Here is a 24,785-nt window from a genome sequence, read left to right on the forward strand (position 1 = left end):
GGAAATGATCTAGATATTCATTTATTTATTTATTTATTTATTTATTTATTTATTTATTTATTTATTTTTAAAGATTTTATTTATTCATGAGAGGCAGAGACACAGGCAGAGGGAGAAATAGGCTCCTTGCAGGGAGCCTGACATGTGGGACTTGATCCTAGGTCTCCAGGATCACACCCTGGGCTGAACATGGCACTAAACCACTGAGCCACCGGGTCTGCCCGAAATGGTCTAGATATTTAAAGATTATCTATCACGTAGCAAAATTCTAGGAATGTAAGTTACCAAAGAGATTTAAGAAACTATTTTTAAGCAGACATATAATTGTTCATTTATAAACATTTAGCTTATATCTACTTCATTCATTTGTTCTTAGCAGTGTTTACATTACTCATGAGAATTTCATCATCTCATTCTTTTTTTCTCTCTTTTTTTTTTAAAGATTTTATTTATTCATGAGAGACACACAGAGAGAGGCAGAGACACAGGCAGAGGGAGAAGCAGACTCCTTGCAGGGAGCCTGATGTGGAACTTGATCCCAGGACTTCGGGATCATGACCTGAGCTGAAAGCAGATGCTCAACCACTGAGCCACCCAGGAGCCCCTCATTATTTTTCTAGCTACCAGGTTTTTTATAACAGATAACATGAGCTCATTTGACTAGTAAACCAGGTAGAAAAAGTTTGTATGTCTGCATTTAGTGCTGACAACTCTGAAGGTATATCTGTTTTTCTGGGTTAGTGCTTGTTGTTTTAGTAAACAATGTATCTATTTACCAAAGATTACTCAAGTCGTATGAACTTGAAAAACATTTAGGTCGGTTTCTTTATTTCTGAGTTTAAGGATTACTTAATTTATGTAAGCATTTTTATTTTTTAAAGATTTTACTTTTTTATTCGTGAGAGACAAGAGAGGCAGAACATAGGCAGAGGGAGGAGGCTCCATGTAGCAGACCCAGTGCAGGACTTGATCCTAGGACCAGGGGATCATGCCCTGAGCCAAAGGCAGATGCTCAGCCACTGAACCACCCAGGTGTCCCAAGCACTTTTAAAAATCATTCATTCCTTCATTCATTCATTTAAAAGATTTTATTTATTTGACAGAGAGAATGCATAAGCAGGGGGAGCAGTAGGCTCTGGGCTGTGCAGGGAGCCCAATGTAGGGCTTGATCCCAGGACCCCAGGATCACGACCAGAGCCGAAGGCAGACATTCAACCAATTGAGCTACCCAGGTGCCCCCCAAGCACTTTTTTTTTTAAAGCTAATTACGTAGAGCTCTTACGTAGAGCTCAGGAATGCCACCTACAGGTTAAAAAAAAAAATTCCCCAAATCCGGAAGATTCATATGTAGACATACATAAACATACAGACAAATGCAAACAGAAATCTACACTCAGTTTATAAGAACAGTTGAATCCAAATTGTGTTTCAGGCAGGTGGAGTAAGTTATGGTTAATGTACTCAGCTAAAGCTTTTTACCAATATTTGTGTAGAAGACTTCTAAGAGGTTTTCATTTGCCCCATTTCCATGTGCCTCCTTGTTTCTTTGCAGCCTCTGAGAGTTGCTTTAGGGTCTCTGGGTCCCTGGAGAGCCCCTAGTAGAGGAAGGGGCCTGAAGATCAAGTAGCGTTAGGGAGCTGGGAGGCTGAAGTAGGAAGGGAAAATGTGGCAGGAGTGGAGAAAATTTGGACAAGGTAGGAGTTTGAAGGGGGAGACGTATCAAAGGATCCAGGGAACTAAATGGAAGGTGGAAGGTGATTAAGTTCCACATTATACTTAGCTAACTCATGTAGACACAGAGGAGGTAGACCGAGCTGGTGGACCATATCGTCAGCAGGGGCTCAAGAAGGGGGTTTCTTTTCAGTCAAAGAGAAGTTCCCATGGAGGAGCCAGGATCACATAGAACAGAGAGGCCTTTTAAAAAAAATTCCTGGGGGGGATCCCTGGGTGGCTCAGGGGATCCCTGGGTAGCTCAGCGGTTTAGCACCTGCCTTAGGCCCAGGGCACGATCCTGGAGTCCTGGGATCGAGTCCCACGTCGGGCTCCCGGCATTGGAGGCTGCTTCTCCCTCCTCCTGTGTCTCTGCCTCTCTCTCTCTCTCTCTCTCTCTCTCTCTCTCTCATAAATAAATAAATAAACAAACAAACAAACAAATAAATCTTTTTAAAAAATTCCTGGGGCCTCTGGGTGATTGAGTTCAGTGTCTGACTTCAGGTCATGATCTCAGCCCGAGCCCCTGCCTCGGGCTCCTCCCCACTGAGCATGGCACCTGCTTAAGATTGTCTCTCCTGCCCCTATCCTACGCTCAATCTCTCTCTGTCTCTTAAACAAAACAAAATCTATCAGGCTCTGAATATCAGCCTCCAGTGTGGCCATAGAGCTTTTTTAAAAATTCCTTTCAAATACCTTCTCAGGTTTTGGCTGAAACAAACAGTAAATTTTCCTGACTTTATTCCTTTTTGAAATCTTTTTTCCTGTTTCTTTTAAATCAAAGGCATTCCTAAAACCAAAACCAGTAAGCCTTTTATGGCTTAAGGACAGACACGAAAGGTGTCCCCAAAGAGAGGCAGTGCAGCCCTCCAAGATCAGAACCACTCCCAAAAGTAACCAAAGAAAGAAAGAACTATGCAACAACCTCCTGAGAGCTGGCAAAAGTTTGCAGGACACTAGCCACAAATGGGATGCTGAACTGCATTTCAAACATTTCTGTCTGGCCATATTTTGGGGCCACCAACCTGTGTGCTCCAGCAGGCAGAAACACAGCCCAAGTTCTCAGAACACAAGACAAATAGAAGTGAGGGAAAGGGTTAGTAGCCAGCAGGTACCTGAAAGCAAATCCAGGAGCTGCAGTTCAAAGAGTTAATTCTTTTTTTTTTTAAGATTTTATTTACTCATGAGAGAGGCAGAGACACAGGCAGAGTGAGAAGCAGGCTCCCTGGGGGGGAGCCCGATGTGGGACTCAATCTCTGGACCCTGGGATCAGGCCCTGGGCTGAAGGCAGATGCTTAACCACTGAGCCATCCAGGCATCCCCAGAGTTAATTCTTACATGTGTTTTTCTCCTGCTAAGCTGAATTTGGAAAGGGTGGAATGACATAAAATGTTTCCTGTCTTGTCCACCTATTACCGATGGAGATCCTGGAGGGCAGACTTGGTAAGAATTCTTTTCCTTGGCTGGTTTCTGCCAGTTTTCCCAGGATCCCATCTGTAGCTCTGGAACAAGTGTATATCTCAACAGGTCCTTTCTGGGTCACCAGGAACGACAGGGGAGGAAAAATAATTCCAAGTTGATGGTGGAGACAATGTTTAAAAAGGCTGATAAGAAAAATACGCAAATTTATTAACATGTATGCCTCAGAGACACATGGAAGATAACCAGGGAAAAGGAGTGATTGCTCCTGCCCACTGCTTTCTTCACCTCCCTGCTCAGGTCTGGTGAGAGTAGAGACCACAGTTAGGCCCGCTCTTGTGATTTGAAGGGGCATATCTGAAAAACGTGGAAAGCTTCTGCTTCCAAGCCTGCAGAGGCATACTGCTTTTGCACTAACTGAAGAGTTAAGCTCCTTTGTCAGTGTTTCTCCTGCTCTGAATCACTCAGACCCTTAGGTGTAGAGCCTGAGAATCCATTTTTAACAAACTTTCAGACTATGTGGATGCAGTTAGTCCTGGGATTAGGGAACCACCAATTTCTGTGGTGACACCAATAACTGTGACTTAGAAGTTGAAAGCTTTTTAAACTGGTTTTATCTTCACATTGCAAAATCCAGTCTTACTGAACTCATTCTTTGGTTTTATTTCACTTTAAATGGGAAATAAATAGGTGAGGTAATAATGCCCACCTTTTCTGCCATTTTAGGAGATGCTCTAATGCCCAATTAGGTTCTTAAATCAGACTTTTACATTTAAAACAAAAACTTGGAACACCTGCCCTTATAAGAAAGTAAGAAGTCTGCCATTCTTTGACATAAACACTCAGAAAGCAATGATCTCCTTTTCCTAAAGAATGTCTCTTTTTTAGGGACCAACCTGTGTCTTTCATAAGATCCCCAAAGGAATCCATGACCTAAAAACGTCAGGAACCACTAGTTTAAGGAGTTATAAATAGGGATAGTTATTAATATAAATATATTAGCTAAATCAAGCCAGGATAACACAGATATATAGAATCCCAGAGTTGGGGCCTGGAAGATTGTTTAGTCTGGGGCGCAGGGGGATGGACCTTCAGAATCACTTAGGGAGGGGTTCTTAGTCATCATTACTGTTTCCTTCTTTTGTCTCTTGAGATTACTAGCTTTCTTCTTTACACAAGTATTTATTGAGCAACTACTGTATGTCAGACACTATGCTACTAGGTACTAGGGTATCGCAATGAAGAAAACTGGGATGTCCACCCTCCAGCTCACAACCTATTAAGCCACTGCTGTTGGAGAGAACAGTGGGCTCCCTCATTTTGGAGTGGAAGGTGGATTGGGACCCACTAATATAGTCTAATTTTTTCTCTATCTTCTCTTGCTTTCTACGTTAACCTGTACAACCATTCGGCTGGACGTAACTTGAGCACCTCCAGTCACACAGTGGTGCTTGGGGCAATGGGGCTTTTTCCATTTTGGACAGCTCCAATTATTAGTGATTTCTTCCTGAGGCTGTTGAGCTATAGTCCCTTCTTGTGCCTTTCACCCATTTGTTGAATTCTAGTACTAGGGACACAAACAAGCAGCTGTTCACATCCTTTCATGTGTAGGACGTAAATACATGTATCTCCTCTCCCTGACAGTTCTTGTTGCCAGGCTGCTCTTCTCTGTTCTTTCAGCTATTTCTCCCAGAGGATATTTCGGTCTCCTTTACAAGCCTGGTTGCCTTTTCCAGGACATGTTCAGTTTCTCAGGATCGTTTTTAATATATGCTTCCCAGAACTAAGTTTGAAACCAGTGATATCCTTTCAGTGTAGAGCAAGACATTAGCACTAGGTAGGTAGCCTGGTCCCACTTTGTACTAAAAGTCGGTTAACACTCCATGTCTTTCGTGTGAACTACTGATCTCTCTTCTGCACCTACGTGGCTGACTTGTTGGATCTAACTGCACAAGTTTGTATAAATACCTAATGTATTCTTCATTTTTAGAATGAGCCTGTAAAGGCCTTTTTGGCTTCCTCTTTGCAAATCCAGTATTTACTCCTTCAGTAACCATCTGTTGAGCATCTGCTGCCCTAAGTACTGTAGTCCTAAAATAGTTCTGAAGGCACAGGTAGGATCCCTGACCTCATGGAGCTTATATGGATATTTCCTCATTTGCTCATTATCTTTTTTTTTTTTTAAGATTTTATTTATTTATTCACAAGAGACACACAGAGAGGCAGAGACATAGGCAGAGGGAGAAGCAGGCTCCCTGCAAGGAGCCTGATGAGGGACTCGATCCCAGATCCTGGGACTACGCCCTGAGCCGAAGGCAGATGCTCAACCGCTGAGCCACCCAGGCATCCCACTCATTGTCTTTTAGTCATCCAAACTTGTCCATAGGTTATTGTTTGGGGATAGTAAAGGTTTTTTTTTTACAAAATGACCGGCAGTAAGCCCTTAATGTTGCTTGACCAGCATTTTTTATTTTCCCCTGCCTATTTATGCTCCTGCTGTCCTAGATGGCTGTTTCCTACCTTATTCTCAAGCCTTGCTTTCAGTGGATCTTGCTTCCTGTTGCCCTACGAGAAAATAAAAGCAATCAGAAGAGAACGTCCAGGTTCCCACTGCCTCATTTATCTACTTGCTACATATATGCCTGATGTTCTGCTCTTTCCTCTTACCAGAGAACTACCCATCCTCTTAGGAGAGCCAAGCCTTGTCTTTGTGTGCTGTGTTCCCTCACCTTTGTCCTATTTAAAGGCATCTCTCCCTACTGGGACTTTCTCAACAGTGTGCAGACATGCTACAACTCTCTCTTTCTCGCTTCCTGGTCGCTCTTGAACGCACTGCAGTCAGAATCTTATCACTCCATTGAAACTGTTCTTGTCAAGGGCATAGTGACCTTCATGATGCTAACTAGTGACCTCTCAGTTTTTGGCACAGCAGTGCCTCCTTTCCCCTGAACTTGGCTTCCAAGACAGCACACTCCTACTTCACTGGTCCTTTCCTGTCTGTCTTTTGCCGGTTCCTCATTGTCCTCAAAGTCTTAATGATAGGATGCCCCACATCTCAGCCCTCAGGATTCCTTTCTTCTCTATACCCTATTGGTAATCCCATTCAGTCACATGGCTTTGGACACTATCCAAAAGCTGACGACTTCCTACGTTAGTGTGTGGGTTCCGATTTGGTTGCACAGTTTAATGCTGTATGATCTTGGGCAAATCACTTTACTTTCCTTGTCTTCGTTTCCTCATGGTAGACACTTCAGCATTTGTTGAAGGAACGAATGAAATAAAAATAAAACTACTTTTCACTAAGAAAAATGAGTTTGCAAGTTTCTTTATAGAACCTCCAAAAGAGAAAAATAAGAATTACTTTGTTTTACAAATGAAGGGGAAACATTAGTGACTTATATTACTAGTTCTATTCTGACACTTCATCACACAACTGAATGTTTTTAACAGTGTGGTCTGCAATCTCCCCTAACAGCTCTATGGAAATTTCTTCACTTAAGCTCCTAGTGACCTAAGTACCAAATCTGGAGGGCAGTTTTCAGCCTTGTTGATCTCATTCTCCTTGAAATCTCTCTCTTCACTTTCACAGATCTCTGACCAGCTTTCTCTCTCCCCTTCCTGTTCCTTAAATATCAGTGTTTTCCAGAGTTCCTTTCCTATTATGGCTCATGGTTCAGTTTTCTCTTGCCTGAAACTTGACCCTCTCCGAATTGTTCTCCTTACTACCCACATTTGCTTTCAGCCCATTACTTCCTGTTCCTCGTAGAAACCCCCGTGCCTTTGAGGTTGATCCCATCCCATCTGAACCTCCTCCTCTCCTCTGTGTTGCCGTCCTCTGCCAACCTCTCCCTCACATGCTAAGTGTCTCAGCAGCTGGGTCACCATCTTGCCTCCCCACCATTCTCCACCGCTCCACAGTTCACTTGGCTTCCTGTGTCACTTGTAAACTCTCCTTCACCCAGCCCTGGTTTCACACTGCCAGGGGCATCCTGAGCCTTGACTGCAACAAATGAATAACCCCCACATTCACCCTGATCACAGTTGTCTTCCTTCTAGCTTGCTTGTTTAGGGCCCATGGAAGCGATTCTTTGACTGCATTTATCTGAACCTCTCTGGCCTACTCAACCAGGAAAGCCCCAGCCCTGGACTAATTTAGCCACATGTCATCTCTTTCACATCCTGGAGACAGTCACCTCACTCAGGGGATGAGCTAGTGGCTGTGATGCTGTAGTGTCTCAGTGGTTTCTAGCTCATCTTTCTCATCCCCTTCAATCTGTCCTTTCATCCAGCTGGCAGTGACTCAGAGCTCAGGTCTAACCATAGCTCCCCTCTGCCACAGATGTTGTAAGAGGCCAGTGCCTCTCAGATTTGCACATGAATATGAGGCCACTGTGTCTTCCTAAAGTGCAGGCTGAGCTTCAGTAGGTTGGAGGTGAGCCTGAGCCTGCATTTCTCACAAACTGATTTTACATCTTTATTTTTCTCATTTTTATAAGATAACCTTGAGGTTTTGTGTAATCTGGATCAGAAATTTTTACTTGCTTATCTACTCCTTCTAAGTAAGCAACAAATCCTAATTTTTTTTATCTTATCCTAAAGTTCCAGAATGTTAAAATTGGAAGGATCTCAGAGGTCATTGAGTTTTATCCCCTCACTGTATGGATAAAGTGTGGAGGACAGAACAAGTTCTAGGCCAAGAACTTAAATTTCCCAATTCCTATGCTACTGCTCCCTTAATTTTCTCAGCAGCCACTAGAGTGCATATCGTGTGTGCAAACACAGTGAATGCCATCTGTCGAGCATACAAACTCTAAAAAGGGGGCAGCCCGGGTGGCTCAGTGGTTTAGCGCCGCCTTCGGCCCAGGGCCTGATCCTGGAGAACGCAGATAGAGTCCCGTGTCGGGCTCCCTGCATGGAGCCTGCTTCTGTCTCTGCCTGTGTCTCTGCCCCTCTCTCTCTCTCTCTGCCCCTCTCTCTCTCTCTCTCTCTCTCATGAATGAATGAATGAATGAATGAATGAATGAATAAATAAATAAATAAATAAATAAATAAATAAATAAATAATCTTTTTTAAAAAAAAGTCTAAAAGGGTTCCTGCCCTGCAGGATGTTCATGGCCTAACTAAAAGCCATTTTCCCCACCTCTCCCAAATCTTCTCATTTCATATTTTTCCAAACTTTGTAAATATAAATTCAGTAACAAGAAAGGAAATTTCGTGTTAATGCACGGCAAATCATAATGAGCCAGGAAAGGAAGCGGAATTTGGGCAATTAAATCCTCACATAGATGTATAAGTATAAATATGCCCTCCCTTTAGAACAGTAGCTTTCCATCTTTGCTTTGAAGTGACCTGCCTTTTGATTCACAGCTCAGTAGACACGACTAGTGCACAGTTGTATAAGCAAAAACCCACATCTAAACAAGTATACTAGTTTTATATATGTAAAGTATTCTGCTTCTTAATGTCAGATTACAACTCCCTAATTTGATTTCATGAACCTTATTGGTTCTAACCCTGAATTTGGGGCCTTAGAGTCCTAGTCACACAGAATATTGGACTGAACTGGACCTGATTTTGATGCAGTATGATGACTGTCTTCTGCTGAGACTAAACTCATTTCTGCAAGGAAAACCTCCCTACTGTTACACTGCTCATTTTCTTTAAATCCCATTTAAACCATACTTATTCTGAGAAGACTTTCTGTCTATACGTTATTTCATTTAATATACCATCAGCGTTTATATACTATATTTTCTGATTGCCATATGTAAGTACTTGTTTTTTATATTTATTTTTTTTAAGATTTTATTTATTTATTCATGAGAGAGAGAGAGGCAGACACAGGCAGAGGGAGAAACAGGCTCCATGCAGGGAGCCTGACGTGGGACTCGATCCCGGGACTCCAGGATCATGCCCTGAGCTGAAGGTGGCACTAAACCGCTGAGCCACCTGGGCTGCTCTTGTTTTTTATTTCATTTATGTTTGCTATGTCCCCAGTTAGACTGTTAAGTCTATAAGGGCAAAGAGCCTATAGTCTATTTCTGTGGGATGCTCCTAATCCCTCTAATTTTGTACCTGGTTGACATTTTAATCGGTCGTCCATAAACCTGTGGTTCTCACAAGGTACAGATGCTTAACTCTGTCATGGCTCTTTCTCATACCTGTTTTCTCATGTGCCTATCCACTTCATTTCCCTTCCAGACGCAAAACTTTTAAAAGAACAAATGTCACAGGCCCAGCTCTTTCCCAGAAGCCTTGGGGAAGGTGTGGGATTTGAATATGCGATGTTCCATAATCATGTTGAAGACAGGACAGTTTGCATATTTCAAGGAGGTCCTCACCTGCAAGGAGCACCTGGGTAAGAATGATAGCTTAGAGTATCCATACATGCCCACAGACTACAATAAAGGCATTGAAGTGGCAATGCAGATATATATTTACTGACATGGAAAGATGTTTAAAATATTAAAGCTATGGGATAGGGCAAAAGGGTATAATTTGAGAGAGTGTCAGTAACATGTTCACAGTGATTTGTCACTAGATGATGGGATGAAAGGCCTTCCAGTTTTTTTTTTTTTTTTAAGATTTTTTTTTTTTTTTAATTTATTTATGAGAGACACAGATAGAGGCAGAGGGAGAAGCAGGCTCCCTGTAGGGAGCCCAAAGCAGGACTCAATCCCAGGACCCCAGGATCACGGCTCAACTGTAGAGCCACCCAGGCGTCCCAAGACCTTCCAATTTTTTTCTTTCTATCTGCATTTCCTGCATTTTTAAACAGTGATATATACCGCTAAGTAAAAATACAATATAGATTTCTTTTCTTTTTTTTTTTTTTAAGGATTTTATTTATTTATTCATGAGAAACACACAGGCAGAGACAGAAGCAGGCTCTATGCTGGTATCCTGATGTGGGACTCCATCCCGGGACTCCAGGACCACTCTCTGGGCCAAAGGCAGGCGCTAAACTGCTGAGCCACCCAGGGATCCCAGGGATCTGTATCGTAGATACAGATTTCTTAAATTATATTTTAGCTTTCTCCTTGCTTGTGATCTAATTACCATTAAGTTCTGGTATATTACCAATACTAGACCATTATGCTACAAATAGAATAAAGCTGGGAACGTGAATATTATTTGAGTTCGTTGAACATGGACCAAGTGGACCTTTCATAAGTAAATTATATGGAGATGTGCTTGGATAGTTTCTCTCTAGAGGCACTGTTTTTAGACCTTCTGAAAACATTTTTTCTTTCCCTGTTGTGTAACTAGATTCCTTCACGGAGGTGCCATTGCAACCATGATTGATTCTACTCTTGGTATGTGTGCGATTTTAACTGGGGGAATTGCCATGACTGCCAATCTCAACATCAATTTTAGAAGGTAAATTCCTGGGTATTCTGTCATGGAGTGGGCTGCCCAGTAGCAGACCTTGAGACAAAGATCTGTATGCAAATGATAAAGGAAGTGCCTCCAAAGTAAACTAGCACAGGAGTGGGAGGAGCAAAACAGGATAAAAGAGAAGGAGCCAACCAGACTGGGTTCTTCAAGTGCTGCAAAGGGCAACTCATCCTGATCATTCAAGGAGCTCTGGCATGAAATGTGTACCTGAATTGTTCTTACCTTAAGCAAGGGAGCTCTCTCTCACACATCAATCATGCAGTGAGGGCTATGTCCCGGGAACCAAAAATCCAGGCCCTTCAGGCTCTATGTGTTTGAGCAAGGTAGGCTCTAGGCAAAAATAACCCCAAAAGAGGCAGAAAAAAAGATTGAAGGGGATCCGAGTCGAGCACCACTATCCAACTATATAACAAAACATAGAAGTTTTGGATAACTTCATATAGAAATAAAAGGGCAGGCAGCATGATGAGTTTGATATCCATCAAAAATAAAATTCCACAAGGTCTTAATTTTTCAGTTTAACAACTACACCCCTACAGTTAACAAAACAGTGTGGACACTGGCACAGCAACAGAAAAAGCAATAGGGCAAAACAAAGTTTAAGAACAGTTCAATAGATGAGGTCTCCAAGTGAGGTTTTGTGGATTATTACTTTGCACAGTGAGGGGCATTTAAATTACAGGGATCCCTGGGTGGCACAGCGGTTTAGCGCCTACCTTTGGCCCAGGGCACGATCCTGGAGACCCCGGATCAAATCCCACGTCGGGCTCCCGGTGCATGGAGCCTGCTTCTCCCTCTGCCTGTGTCTCTGCCTCTCTCTCTCTCTCTCTCTGTGACTATCATAAATAAATAAAATTTTTTAAAAATAAATAAATTACAAAACATCTCCATCTTACGCCCCAGTGAGTTATATGGTTCATCATGCCTCATGGATTGTGAGCTTATTTACTATAAGTAATTCTTAGCCAGGCATTCTGCAGAAAAGGACACTTCCCCTTAGCAAATGTTACTAGTTTATTTCAGGGACCAGCAAACATTTTTCTGTAAATATTTTACATTTTGCAGGCCATAACATCCCCAATATAACTACTCAACACTGCCATTGCAGCACAAAAGCAGCCACAGACAATACATAAACACATACTAAAAACACAAAATTATCTCAGTGATCATAAAACCAATTATTTCAGGGTGCCTGGGTGGCTCTGTTGGTTAAATGACTGACCTGTGACTTTGGCTTAGGCCATGATCTCATGGGTCATGAGATCAGGCCCTGCGTCAGGCTCTGTGCTCAGTGGGCAGTCTACTTGAAGATTCTCTCCCTTCACCCTCACTTGTGCATTCAATCACTCTCTCTCTAAAATAAATAAACCTTTTTAAAATATCTTCTTATTTTACCTACACTTGATAAAAATTTTTCATTCTGGGCTTGATTAATTTCTCCAGGATGCCAGTGTTTATATTTTCCTGAGGCTAGTATATTTGTTTTTTACAGCCTCATTAGATGTCCAGTACTTGTGTCAGACCCTAAAGAACTGTCACAGGTCAGCCAAATTTGTAGGTTCTTGGCAGTCATCTAGAGATTGTTAATGGATAGGATTTTTTTCTTTGAAGGTTATTGGAACACATGCCTTACCTAGTTCATAAAGCCAAGCCCCTATTGGAGTCAGGATTTCCTTACCATGTGAAAGGGACTTTCCAGACCTTTCTTCTAACCTAGCACTTCCCCTTTTTTAGTATCCAAGTCCATTGTGTCCTAGTTGTATATTTTCTGCTTTGGTTTACCACTTACCTACAATTAAATGTATCTCATGTAATTGGCAGAGATTCCATCTCCCAAGAGACAGGGACTAATTAGTCTATAGTTTTCTTTCAGAAATACTCAGCTGGGGATCCCTGGGTGGTGCAGCGGTTTGGCGCCTGCCTTTGGCCCGGGGAGCGATCCTGGAGACCCGGGATCGAATCCCACGTCGGGCTCCCGGTGCATGGAGCCTGCTTCTCCCTCTGCCTGTGTCTCTGCCTCTCCTCTCTTTCTCTCTGTGTGATTATCATAAATTAAAAAAGAAAAAAGAAAAGAAAAAAAAAATACTCAGCTGCACAAGCTGAGTACATAGCTAGTTATCTTCTATAACCAGTCCTCTCTGTTAAGGGTACAATTCCTGCATTTTCTGGAATTGTTTGGCCTCTTCCCAGTTCTCTGACTCTGAGACAGGGAAGAGGTTTAGTGAGCGTTCTTAAGGAGATTGTGCCGGACTTACAAACCTCTAAATGGCATTTGTCTGTGGGTATAAATCCCCCAAATGTGCATAGATGTTATTTTCGCCTGTCAGGTCACTCACACCTCACACACTTTGTGGGGATGCTGAGGGCTGTGCAAGTCTTTGCCTACCCTCAGTTCATGCAGGCTCTCAAAGCACCTTCAACTAACATGTGGAAGATTCCTTGCTGAATGTAGGTATCCTTTAGAGATCTCACCTTATGGCTCAGAAAACTACAGGACTGTTTATGCCATGAGGATATAAACATAATTCTTTCAAAGCAACCTCCCCAACCTGACCTACACATTCCTTACTCTGTGTCTAGCATGTCCTTTCACAGAGATAAATACTGTGAGACAGATACACACTTTATAGAAGAAACACTTGTTTGCAGTGTGCTCTATATGTGAACTGCTTAAAAAAATTAAACTTACCCTATACCATAGCCATCCTTATTTTTGAATCATAGCTATAGTTTTATGATTCTTGTGTTAATTTTTCTCTTTTTTTAAGAATCATTAGGGACTCCTGGCTTTCCATAAAGTAGTTAACTATCATTATCACCCTCTTTTCTATGCTTAAATTGCATTTGGCCTGTTAGGAATCTCTTTAGACTGGCACCTGTCCTTTCAATCTTATCCAGATGTATTTTTAAACACTTTTGTCTCCAGAGAGACAGTATAATGTATGGTTAAGAGGACAGACTTTGGAGAAGGTTCAAATGCCTGTTTTGCCACTTACTAGCTGTATGACCTTGGACAAGTTACTCAACCTCTCTATGCTTGAATTTCCTCATCTTTAAAAGATGATAATATATCCACCATATAGGGTCATTATGAGCTACTAGCTGCATGACCTTGGACAAGTTACTCAATCTCTCTGTGCTTGAATTTCCTCACCTTTAAAAAGATGATAATATATCCACCATATAGGGTCGTTATGAGCTGTAAATGAATGAATGCATGTAAAGCACCTGGGATACTCTCTGGCCACGTAACAAATACTCAGTGAGTGTTGGCTGTTTATTATTATTATCGTTAAAGTTGCTATTATCATTACTTTTATTTTAGCAACAACGAGGCATATCTGTGCCAAGACATTAGATCCCTGATTTCTTTTTAGTGGAGAAGAATAGTGCAAAAGACTAGGAAAATATTGGATGTGGTCTCATGGTGAGCAGGATGACCTTGCTGCTGGCCTATTTCTCTGTCATAATTGGGAAGTTTTTAACACTTAATAAGGTTATGAGTCCACAGTGGTATATTAGATTTAATGGGCTTTGTGCCTTATATTTTTAAAATTTTTTTTGAGTAGTGCGAAATATATTCATATTATTGTGAAACTAATCTTCAGAACTTTTTTATCTTGCAGAACTGAAACTTTATACCCATTAAACAGTAACTCCCTATTTTCCTGTCCCCACTAACCCTGGCAACCACCATTCTACTTTTTGTTTCTATGAATTTGATTACTCCAGTTACCTCATGTAAGAGACTCATATGATATTTCTTTTTTTGTGACTAGCTCACTTCACTTCACAGGATGTCCTCAACGTTCACCCATGTAGCATGTGACAGAACTTTTTCTCTTCTTTTTTTTCTTAAAGATTGATTTAAGACAGCAAGAGAGCAAGTAAGGCAGAGGGAGAGGAAGAGGATCTCAAGCAGACAGCCCGCTGAGCACAGAGCCCAATGCAGGGCTTGATCTCACAACCCTGAGATCATGACCTGAGCTGAAATCAGGAGTTGGAGACTTAACTGCCTGAGCCACCCAGATGCCCCAGAATTTTTTTTCTTTAAGGCTGAATAATTCATTGTATGTATGTGCCACATTTTGTTTATCCATAAATCCATCAGTGGTTATTTAGGGTATTTCTACTGCTTAGCTATTACAAGTAATGCTTTTATGAACCTGAATATGCAAATATCTCAATGAAATCTTGCTTTCAGTTCTTTTGGATAAGTACCAAAGAGTGGAATTGCTGGATTACATGGCAGTTTTATTTTTAATTTTTGAGGAACCACTATATTGTTTTCCATAGCAGCTATAGCATTTTACATTCCTATCAACAGCACATCTTTTTGCTAACACACGTTATTTTGGATTTTTTATTTTCATTTTTGTTGGATAGTACCCATCCTAATGGTATAAGGTGATAGATATCATTGTGCTTTGATTTGCAGTTTTTTAAATATTTTATTATTATATTTTTATTATTTGAGAGCGAGTAGAGCAAGAGAGAGAGCATTGGAGGGGGAGTAAAAGGAGAGGGAAAAGCAGACTTCCCAGCCCCCAGTGTGGGGTTCAGTCCAGGACCCTGGGATCACTACCTGAGCCAAAGGCAGCCAGCCAACTGAGCCACCCAGGTGCCCCTGATTTGCATTTTGTTAAATGATTAGTGTTATTGAGCATCTTTTCATATGCTTGGTGGGTATTTGTATATTATCTTTAGAGAAATATCCATTCAAGTCCTTTGCTCATTTCTTAATTGGATTTTTTCATTTTTTTGCTCTTGAGTTATAGAATTTCTTTATATATTCTGGGTATTAACCCCTTACCAGGTACATGATTTGCAAATATTTTCTCTCATTTCATATGAAGGTTGCTTTTTTCACTCTGTTGATTGTGTGCTTTGATGCACAGAAGTTTTTAAGTTTAAGTAATCCCTTTGGTCTCTATTTTCTTCTTTTGCTTGTGCCTTTGGTGCCCTATCCAAGAATTCATTGCCAGACCCAATGCATAAAGTTTTTTACTGATGTTTTCTTCTCAGTTTTCTGGTTTTTAATGCATTTTCAGTTGTTGTATATGTTGTAAGATAAAGGTCCAACTTTATTCTTTTGCATGTAGATATTCAGTTTCCCCAGCACCATTTGTTGAAAAGACTGTCCTTTCTCCATTGAGTGGTCTTAATACTTATAGTGAAAATCATTTGACCAATATGAGAGGGTTTATTTCTGGGCTCTCTGTTATACTTCACTGGTTTCTGTGTCTGTCTTTATGCCAGTACACCACTGTTTTGATTATTGTAGCTTTGTGTAATATGTTTTGAAATCAGGACGTTTGAGACTTCCAGCTTTTTATTTATTTTTTCCTTTTTTTAAAGATTTTTATTTATTTATTCATAGACACAGAGAGAGAGAGAGGCAGAGACACAGGCAGAAGGAGAAGCAGACTCCATGCAGGGAGCCCGATGTGGGACTCGATCCCGGGTCCCCAGGATCACAGGCTGCAGGCAGCGCCAAACCGCTGCACCACCAGGGCTGCCCTATTTATTTTTTCCTAAGACTAGTGTTGGTTATTCAAGATTCCTTGAAACTCCTATCAATTTTAGGGTGGATTTTTCTATTTCTGCAAAAACTTATCCCATTGAGATTTTCTAGGATTGCATTGAATCTGTGAATTGTTCTGCATAGTATTGACATCTTAACAGTATTTTCTTCCAGTCCATGAACACGGGACGTTTTTCCATTTATTTGTATCTTATTTATTTATTTATTTTTTAAAGATTTCATTTATTTATTCATGAGAGGCAGAGGCATAGGCAGAGGGAGAAGCAAGCACCCTGCGGGGAGCCGAATACAGGACTCAATTCAAGGACCCTGGATCACGGCTTGAGCCAAAAGCAGATGCTCAACCACTGAGCCACCCAGGTGCTTCTATTTGTACCTTCTTTAATTTCTTTTAGTAGAAATTTTTTGCCTCCTTGGTCATGTTTATTCCTAAATATTTTATATGTTTATGTTATCTTAAATATAATCATATTTGTAATTTTCTTTTCCAGTTGCTCATTGTTAACATAAAAAATGCAGTTGTTGAATAGAAGTGGCAAAAGTAGTCATCCTTGTTTTGTTCCTGATCTTGGTGGAAAAGCTTTCCATCTTTCTCCATTGAATATGTTAGCTGAGGGCTTTTCTTATATGGCTTTTATTATGTTGAGGTAGTTTCCTTTTATTCCTAATTGTATTTGAGACTTTTAATTCCTCACCCAAACTGTCATCATACCTTCTTTTATATAATCCTATGTCTCACCAACCACCTTTCTGTATCATTTGAATGAATCAAATGAAAGTTAGGATAAATTTGTCAAAATCTACCAAAAAATGTGATTTTGATAGCAGTTACATTAACTTCGAGATTAACTTGGGGAAAATTGTCATCTTTACATATAGTCAATGTTTTATACTATTTATACTATAAAATTAGATCCTAGAAATGGCTTTTCAACATGATAAAGAATATTAAAATTTAAGTGTTTTTTTTTTTTTTCTAAGAGTTTATTTATTCATGAGAAACACACAGAGAGAGAGAGGCAGAGACACAGGCAGAAGGAAGCAGGCTCCATCAGGCAAGGAGCCTGATGCGGGACTCGATCCTGGGACTCTCAGATCACTACCTGAGCCGAAGGCAGATGCTCAACCACTGAGCCACTCAAGCACACCAAAATTTAAGTTTTTAATCTTTCCATGTTCATGGTTTTTTAAAATATTTTTTATTCAAATAAAATTGAAGGATACAGTACAACCTCCCTTCTCAATTAAAAAAAAATGTACATTTAAAAACAAAGTCAGCACAGTATTTGGATTACAATTTAGATTAACCAAGTATGTGTGCCTTGAGCACCTGCTCCCTGCTAGGCCCTATGCTTAGTCCTTGTCCCATCCAACAAACTATCCACATAAATCGTTCTATTCCTGTTCACTTGTTACCCACAGTTAGAAAACTTAGTAAAAACAAGTTTTCCATGAAATCACATGGATAGAGAGACTATGGTCAGGATCAAAACTGAAGTCTTTTGACTCTTGTTTGATATTCCTCTCTACATACACAGTTTTCATTCTCTTCTATTAATTGATGATTAAAGACCAGAATAAAGCTTTGGGCGATGTAAGTACAGTTGATCCTTGAACAACACAGGTTTAAACTGCATGGGTCAACTTTATACTTGGACTTTTTTCCATTAAACATAGTAAGTTTAATTGTAAGTTTATTTTCTCTTATGATTTTCTTTTCTTTTTTTTTTTTTTTTTTTTTTTTAAGATTTTATTTGTTCATGAGATGCAGAGACACAGACAGAAGGAGAATCAGGCTCCCTGCAGGAAGCCCGATGTGGGACTTGATCCCAGGAACCCAGGATCACCCCCTTAGCCAAAGGCAGACACTCAACCACTGAACCACCCAGGCGTCCTTCTTCCTTAGGATTTTCTTAACATTCTCTTTTCTGGCTTACTTTATCATAAGAATACAGTGTATAATACATAGAATTTACAGAATATGGGTTAATTGCTTATATTATCAATAAGGATTCTGGTCAACAGTAGACTATTAGCAGTTACATTTTGGGACAGTTAAAAATTATACATGGATTTTTGACTGTGCAGGAGTCAGTGCCCCTAACCTCCCACATTGTTTAAGGGTCAGCAATAGTTTAGAATTTAATACTGACCAAGCTTTATATTTTGTATTTAGCTGTTAGATTCATAATAATAATAGTAATAATAATAATAAATTTAAGTCAGTCCATTGATGGCCCTCAGGGGGGCTAGAGATAAGAACCTAGGATTAAATTTAATTGAAGATAAATTACAGTGTCAATCATGAGATGTCTTTGTCCACACTCCTAAGAAGCAAGACTGCCTCTTACTCAGGTCAGATACTTTCCTAACACCTGATTCAAATGTCATACTTCGTGTTTAACATATTAAGATACATAGACAAAGCAGCTACTGATTAGTAGTAGCTAGCCAGCTGTGAAGAATCGATAGCTCAGCATTTTTGCAACTTATTCGTGGCATATTGATTGGGAAGCCCTGGATTTGACTTCTGCTAGCAACATAGAAATTCTGAAGGACATTTTTCCTTTAGAGTCGTAGATCTGTGCTAAATACACAAAGATAAAATACACATGAAGTAAACAACCATAAGTGAGAATCAGCAGAAAGAATAAATAATAGATTTAGAGACTTAAGATATCACGATAATCAGATACACAGTATAAAAGGTGATATAAAGAGATGTTTAAAGAAAAAACGCAAAGCTCAGTTGTTCCATTATGAAGTTCAGGAAAAGCTAATGGGAGAGAAACTCGGCAGAGGGAATCGCTGTGATGACTCCTTCCATCTGGAGTAGTCCTTTACATGGTGGCACTGCAGGAGCACAGAACACATCTCCACATTATGTTTCTGCCAAATAAAATTTCACCTTTGAAAAGGTACTTTTTCATCATGGCACCCTGTCTCCAGGATTCCCTAAGAGTAACTATAGCCATTGGTCACATGTAGCTATTTAAATTTAAATTCATTAAAATTAAATAAATTTTAAGGTTACATTTTTCATTCACAGCAGCCACATTTTGGGTATTCATTGTAAGGGAGCTCCTATATTGGACAGCTCAGAGGTGAAACATGCCTATCTCCATGGAAAGGTCTCTTGGACAGCCCTTGCTTAGTACATTAAGCCATTGCCTGCAATTTGTTGTCATTGGATGCCTTTTTAGTGACGGTCGCCCTAAAAGGGATAGGGTGAGAAATTTTTGTTATGTTAGAAAATGAGAGAGCTAATGGGACCATCCCATGGTCTTGTTTTCATTTCTTTAAAGGATCCCAGCATCCTTCAGACCTCGCGCTGGGTCTTCAGATGGGATAGCCTATGCCATCGCAAATCTGAAACCCAAGTGGTCTCTTTGAAGTCAGCCCCGAGACAGCCTGGACCAGGTGCCCACTTGCTACCTGATATCAGAGGCTCTCGGGAGGAAGGGGGTGTGCATGGCCACTGGGTTCAGCCCAGGAAAAAGGGTGTTTTATCTGAGACAGTTTTACTGACACACACACCAGCTCTTAGAGTTTCTACCCCTTCACAAGCACTTGATCATCTCAATGTTACATAAATTTAGTAAAAACTAATTTTGTCTCCTTTTTGTTTCTTCTGCAGGCCTATCCCTCTTTGTTCTGTTGTTGTGATAAATTGCCAGCTTGATAGAGTTGAAGGAAGGAAGTTGTTTGTTTCCTGTAATGTCCGAAGCATGGATGAGAAGACCCTGTACTCAGAGGCAACAAGTAAGGAATTGCCACTGCCTCTTTATGTGGTTTGCCTTAATTTGCTTTGGACTTTCTTGGGTTTTGTGTTTGGGGGCTTAGGAGTTGTCAGATTTTGGGTTTGTTTTTGTTTTGATTTGGTTTTATCGCCCACAAATGGCCAGGAATTCTCAATTCTCTCTCATGCAAAAAATAAGTAAAAGGTATTCTTAAGCATTACTGGTAGAGAGGCACTTGCCAAAATCTATTAAAACCACAAACTTGTATGCTCATTTTCACCCATTTCCTGGACTTTATCCTACAGATGTACTAAACTGTAAAATTACAGTGTATAAGTTGCTCTACTGTCACAGTAATTGTGTTAATTTATACATAAATGTAAAGTTATTTTGGAATAGCAGAAGATTGGCAAAACAGAGATACCATCAATAGGAGGCTGGTTGAAGAACCATGTTGTGTGTGGCATAAAATTTGTGGAATATTATGGTGCCATTAATAATAAGGAAGTTCTTTATGGGGCTATTTCATTAATATATATTGAATGAAAACACAAGGTGCGTGCAGGACTGTGAATGTAGTATGCTGTCATTAGTGTAGAAACTGTAGAGAGATCTTTTGCATTCTCTTCCTTTTTCTTCCTCTTTCCCTTTTACCCCTTCCCTCCTTCTCGAAAAATGTATTCCAAAAGCCATTAGGTAGAGTGGGCATGGTAGGCTTGGGATTGATCTGGAGGCCACAGCGAGGTGTGAGCCCTAGTGGAGTGAAGAGGGTGCCCACATGAGCAAGTGGCCCAGCACAGGGTGGCAGAGCCCAAGTAGGGGAAAGTATGGCTTCCTATTGGTGTCAAAGCCCATGGGGAACGCAGTGACATCTACACAGGCTGACAGCTGAGAGGGGAGCCAGGTTCCTGTCAGAGAGGGGATTTCCAGATATGAAAGAGTAAAAACTAGAATGCACCCTGTAGTGTTGGGTTGGAATTGGAGATCTCAGACATGAGTGTTTGCCTAGTCTTTTGCTCTTAGAAATAACATCATGAGTGACTTCATGTATTGTCATCTTACACAAATGTTGGCGAGTTAATCTCCAGTGGTTCCAGAGGAAACCATTCTTCTTTGTACTAGTCTTATAGTTTTTCTGTTAGGATGACATTTCAAAATAAAAAATAATAGGGAAGGGAAAATACCTGTATATTTTGTGTATATTTGTGTTGCATAGACCTTCCAGAATGCCACACGTTTATTTCCTCTAGGAAGAGGACCAGAAGGTGGAGGGAGTGCACCTTGTGATGTGATTATATCAGTGGATTACCAGGACTGGAGCTAGGTTTTGTGGCACCTAAAGCTTGCACGATTTAAGAAATTTAAGAAAAAGAATGCAAACTTGTGTATAAATATGAGTTTTTGTTTAAAATGAAAGAAACCACAACATGCTACTGCTGCTGCTATCTGGAAGACACGGTCCCTTCCCTCTGGACTCTGCAGGCAATTTACCAGAAGTGCTTCCAGATTGCATCCCTGAGCACCCGCAGCCCCCTGCTCCGACAGGACCTTTGCCAGGGAAGAGCCCTTGAAGCCTTACATTCCGTAGCTTCAGATTTAGATGAGTTAATTTAGATATCCAGGGTTTTTTTGTTGGTTTCTATTCTGTATTGTTTTAATGGACCTCAGGTGCCCAGTTTGGGTTAATCAGAATCTTTGAGTTAGGACACACAGGCATCATCAGTGCATGAAACAGCCATATTTTATCTATTCATTCACTAATGTATTTGTTTTTTTAATTTAATAAACACCTTGAAACCTACCATCAACCAAGAACCAGAATCTTAGTATCATACCCCTACCTAATTATTTTCCCATCTCATCCTCCTGCTTTCCTCCTGAGGTTTCTGAAGTGTCATTACCATACAGTGTTATATTTGCTTATACCTTATTTTTTATTTTAGTGAATTTTATCAAGGATATTTGTGTGTACCTCAGGAGTGTATAGTTTAGTTGTCTGTTCTGAACTTTGTAAAAAAAAAAAAAAAGTCGTGCTATATGTACTTGTCTGAGGGTTGATTTTCTTTTCATTCAGCTTATGTTACTGACATTCACTCTGTTGTTGGCTTGTAGTTTCCTCACTGCTCCTGCTTAATGATAGTCCACTCTGTGACTATATCATGGTGGATTTATCACCTCTTCTGATCGTGGACCTTGGACTCTTTTTCATTTTTTTTCTTTTGTTAGAGACAGAGTAGGGGGGATAGAGAATCTTAAGCAGGCTCCACCTAGCAGGGAGTCTGATACGGGGCTGGATCTTACAACCTGAGATCATGAGCTGAGCCAAAATCGAGTTTTGGTCACCTAACTGAGCCACCCAGGTGCCTCTGTGGACCTCAGACGCTCTTATGAATGAGCTTCTGTGAGCATTCTGGTGTTGTACATGGGCAAGAGCTTGGCACATAGTTAAGTGTTGAGTGTTAAGCTTCACAGGGAAACACCAGACTTGTTTTCTAAAGCTGTTACCGAATTACACTCCCACCAGCAATAGGAGATTCTGTTAATCTATCTTCTCTAGCAATTGTTAAAGTCAGCCTTCTGGGTTTTTGCCAATCAGGTGGTTATAAAATGCTATCTTTGTGTGATCTTGACTTGCATTTTCCTGATCACCTATGAAGATGAGCATCTCATATATTTTTTTATTATATTTGTTTCCCATTTTGTGAAATTCCTGTTCAACTTCTTTATCATTTTTTTTCCTTTATCTTTCTTTCTTTGTCTTTTTAACTGACTTATAGGAGTTCTTTCTGTATTTTATATTAAGCTAATGTCTTTAAATTCTTTTTTCTTTATCGTTAATGCTTTTTGTGTCCTCCTCACCCCCCACCAAGTATCAGCTGTTTGCAGAAATGATGGATGAAAGAAGCAGGAATAAGATCCTGAATAATTTGAATCCATAGTCAATTTTAAAACTCCATTCCAGGCTTTGGTTTATGCATCCTATCTCCCTAACGCTTTGAGTATCAAGGTTCCATATGGCTTAGTTGTAATTTCACCTTTCCCTTTCCTAACTATCTTTAATGGAAGTGGTAATGAACCATTAAATGACCAAGTGGGAGAGGACTGAGTTCCCAGAGGCACTATGGTGTTGTGATAGTCAAAAGCTGATTTTTAATTTGACTGAGAAATGAGAGTAGGCCTGTAGATCGAAGGTACAAATATGAATCAAAATCCCTTTCATTTTATATACTTTTCTACTCAGAGAAGTCCTATCTGACTGCAGTCAGCTGACTTAAAATCACCTTCTATTATTTTGTTTGTTTAGGCACATTTGTAAAACTGGATCCTAAAAAAAAAATTGACATAAGAGCTTCTGGTGCATTCTACACCAATCTGCAATAGGCTCACCTTCCCTCCAGAAGAATCTGTTGTCCCTGATCCTGCTCTCCTGACCTGCTTTTGAGGCCCCTAGAGGGTGAAGCCACTGATCTTCCTGGACAGATCTTCGGAATACAACCCCAGGGGCTCTGTTTCCACTTCTACACTCTTTGACATGAAAGAGCTCCCTGTGATAGCATCAGCAATCCTTTGTGTCTCTTTAGGAGAAGTCTCTGGTGCTCCTAAATTTGAATGGGCTCCTTAAGGTTGCACAAGCATGATGTCTGCCCCATTGCCGACTGAAGAAAAAATTCATATCGAAACTCTTACCACAAACCTGACAATGCCAGAAAACCAGAGGGAGGAGTGTGTATTTGTGTGTTTGTGTGTGTGTGTGTGTGTGTGTGTGTGTGTGTGTGTGAGAGAGAGAGAGAGAGAGAGATAAATGACAAAACTAGCTTTATTGTATCTAAACAAAATCTTTTTGGCCACAGTAGGAAGCACACAACTAGTTCCTGTAGGAATAAATACCTCAAATCTGGATCCTACAGATTAAAGAACTATACCATTTTTAACATGAGCTGTCCTATTGTGTCTTACCAATAACATAGTTTATCATCACTGGAAGGAGCCTGTATTTACGTCCTAGGTGTATCTTCATCCTTTCAGGCTGCTATAACAAAATACCATAGACTTGGGTAGCTAATATACAACAGAAAGTACTGTTTACAGCTCTCGAGCCTAGAAAGTCCAGGATCAAGACATCAGCACAGTCACCTTCTGGTGAGGGCTAGCTTACTGGCTCATAGGTAACACCTTCTCACTGTCTCCTCACATGGTATACAAGGGACTAGAGATTTCTCTAGAGCCTCTTTTAATAGGGCACTAACGCCATTCATGAGGGTTCCACTTCGTTACTTACATATTTTTTACAGCTCATCTAATATCATCACATTGGGCGTTAGGGTTTCAACATATAAAGTCGGGTGGAAAAAAATAAATAAATGAAGGAAGGAAGGAAAGAAAAGAAAAGAAAAGAAAGAAAAGAGAAAGTGAAAGTGAAAGTCGGGTAGGGTATAAACATTTGGACCATAACGTTAGTAATGCCATGACAGTACCACATACTGGGTGATTTGAAACAAGATCTGGGATACCTGGGTGGCTCAGTGGTTGAGCGTCTGCCTTTGGCTCAGGACAAGATCCCAGAGTCCTGGGATCAAGTCCCTCATTGGGCTCCCAGTGGGGAGCCTGCTTCTCCCTCTACCTGTGTCTCTGCCTCTCTCTATGTTTATCATGAATAAGTAAATAAAATCTTAAAACAACAATAAATATCTCATTGCCTCACAGTTCTGGGAACCAGAAGTCCAAAATCAAGGTTTCTACAAGGCCAAGCTCCGTCTCAAGGCTTGAAAGAAGGAACTGCTCAAGCCTCTCTTCTAGCTGCTGGTAGCCTTAACCATTCCTTGGTTTGTAGATGCATCACTCCTGCCACCACATCATCTTGCCTCTGGCAAAATGTCCCCTTTTTGTAAGGACACCAGTCATTGGTAGGGCCCACACTAATGACATCACTTTAACTTAATTACCTCTAAAGACCTTATTTCTGGGGCAT

General features: G+C 40.5%; 1 protein-coding gene across 1 annotated transcript in view; it reads left to right on the forward strand.

The window, feature by feature from the left end:
* THEM4 (thioesterase superfamily member 4) overlaps positions 1-24,502 on the forward strand; it is a 38,653-nt gene extending 14,151 nt beyond the window's left edge. Inside the window, exons 3-6 of the mRNA XM_025983144.2 lie at positions 9,332-9,488; positions 10,400-10,510; positions 19,714-19,838; positions 23,121-24,502. Of these exons, the coding sequence (XP_025838929.1) occupies positions 9,332-9,488; positions 10,400-10,510; positions 19,714-19,838; positions 23,121-23,197 (470 nt within the window). The 3' untranslated portion in view covers positions 23,198-24,502. The remainder of the gene's footprint in view (positions 1-9,331; positions 9,489-10,399; positions 10,511-19,713; positions 19,839-23,120) is intronic.
* Positions 24,503-24,785: the final 283 nt, after the last annotated feature.

This window comes from Vulpes vulpes, chromosome 8 (assembly GCF_048418805.1).
Source record: "Vulpes vulpes isolate BD-2025 chromosome 8, VulVul3, whole genome shotgun sequence".
Lineage (NCBI taxonomy): Eukaryota > Metazoa > Chordata > Mammalia > Carnivora > Canidae > Vulpes > Vulpes vulpes.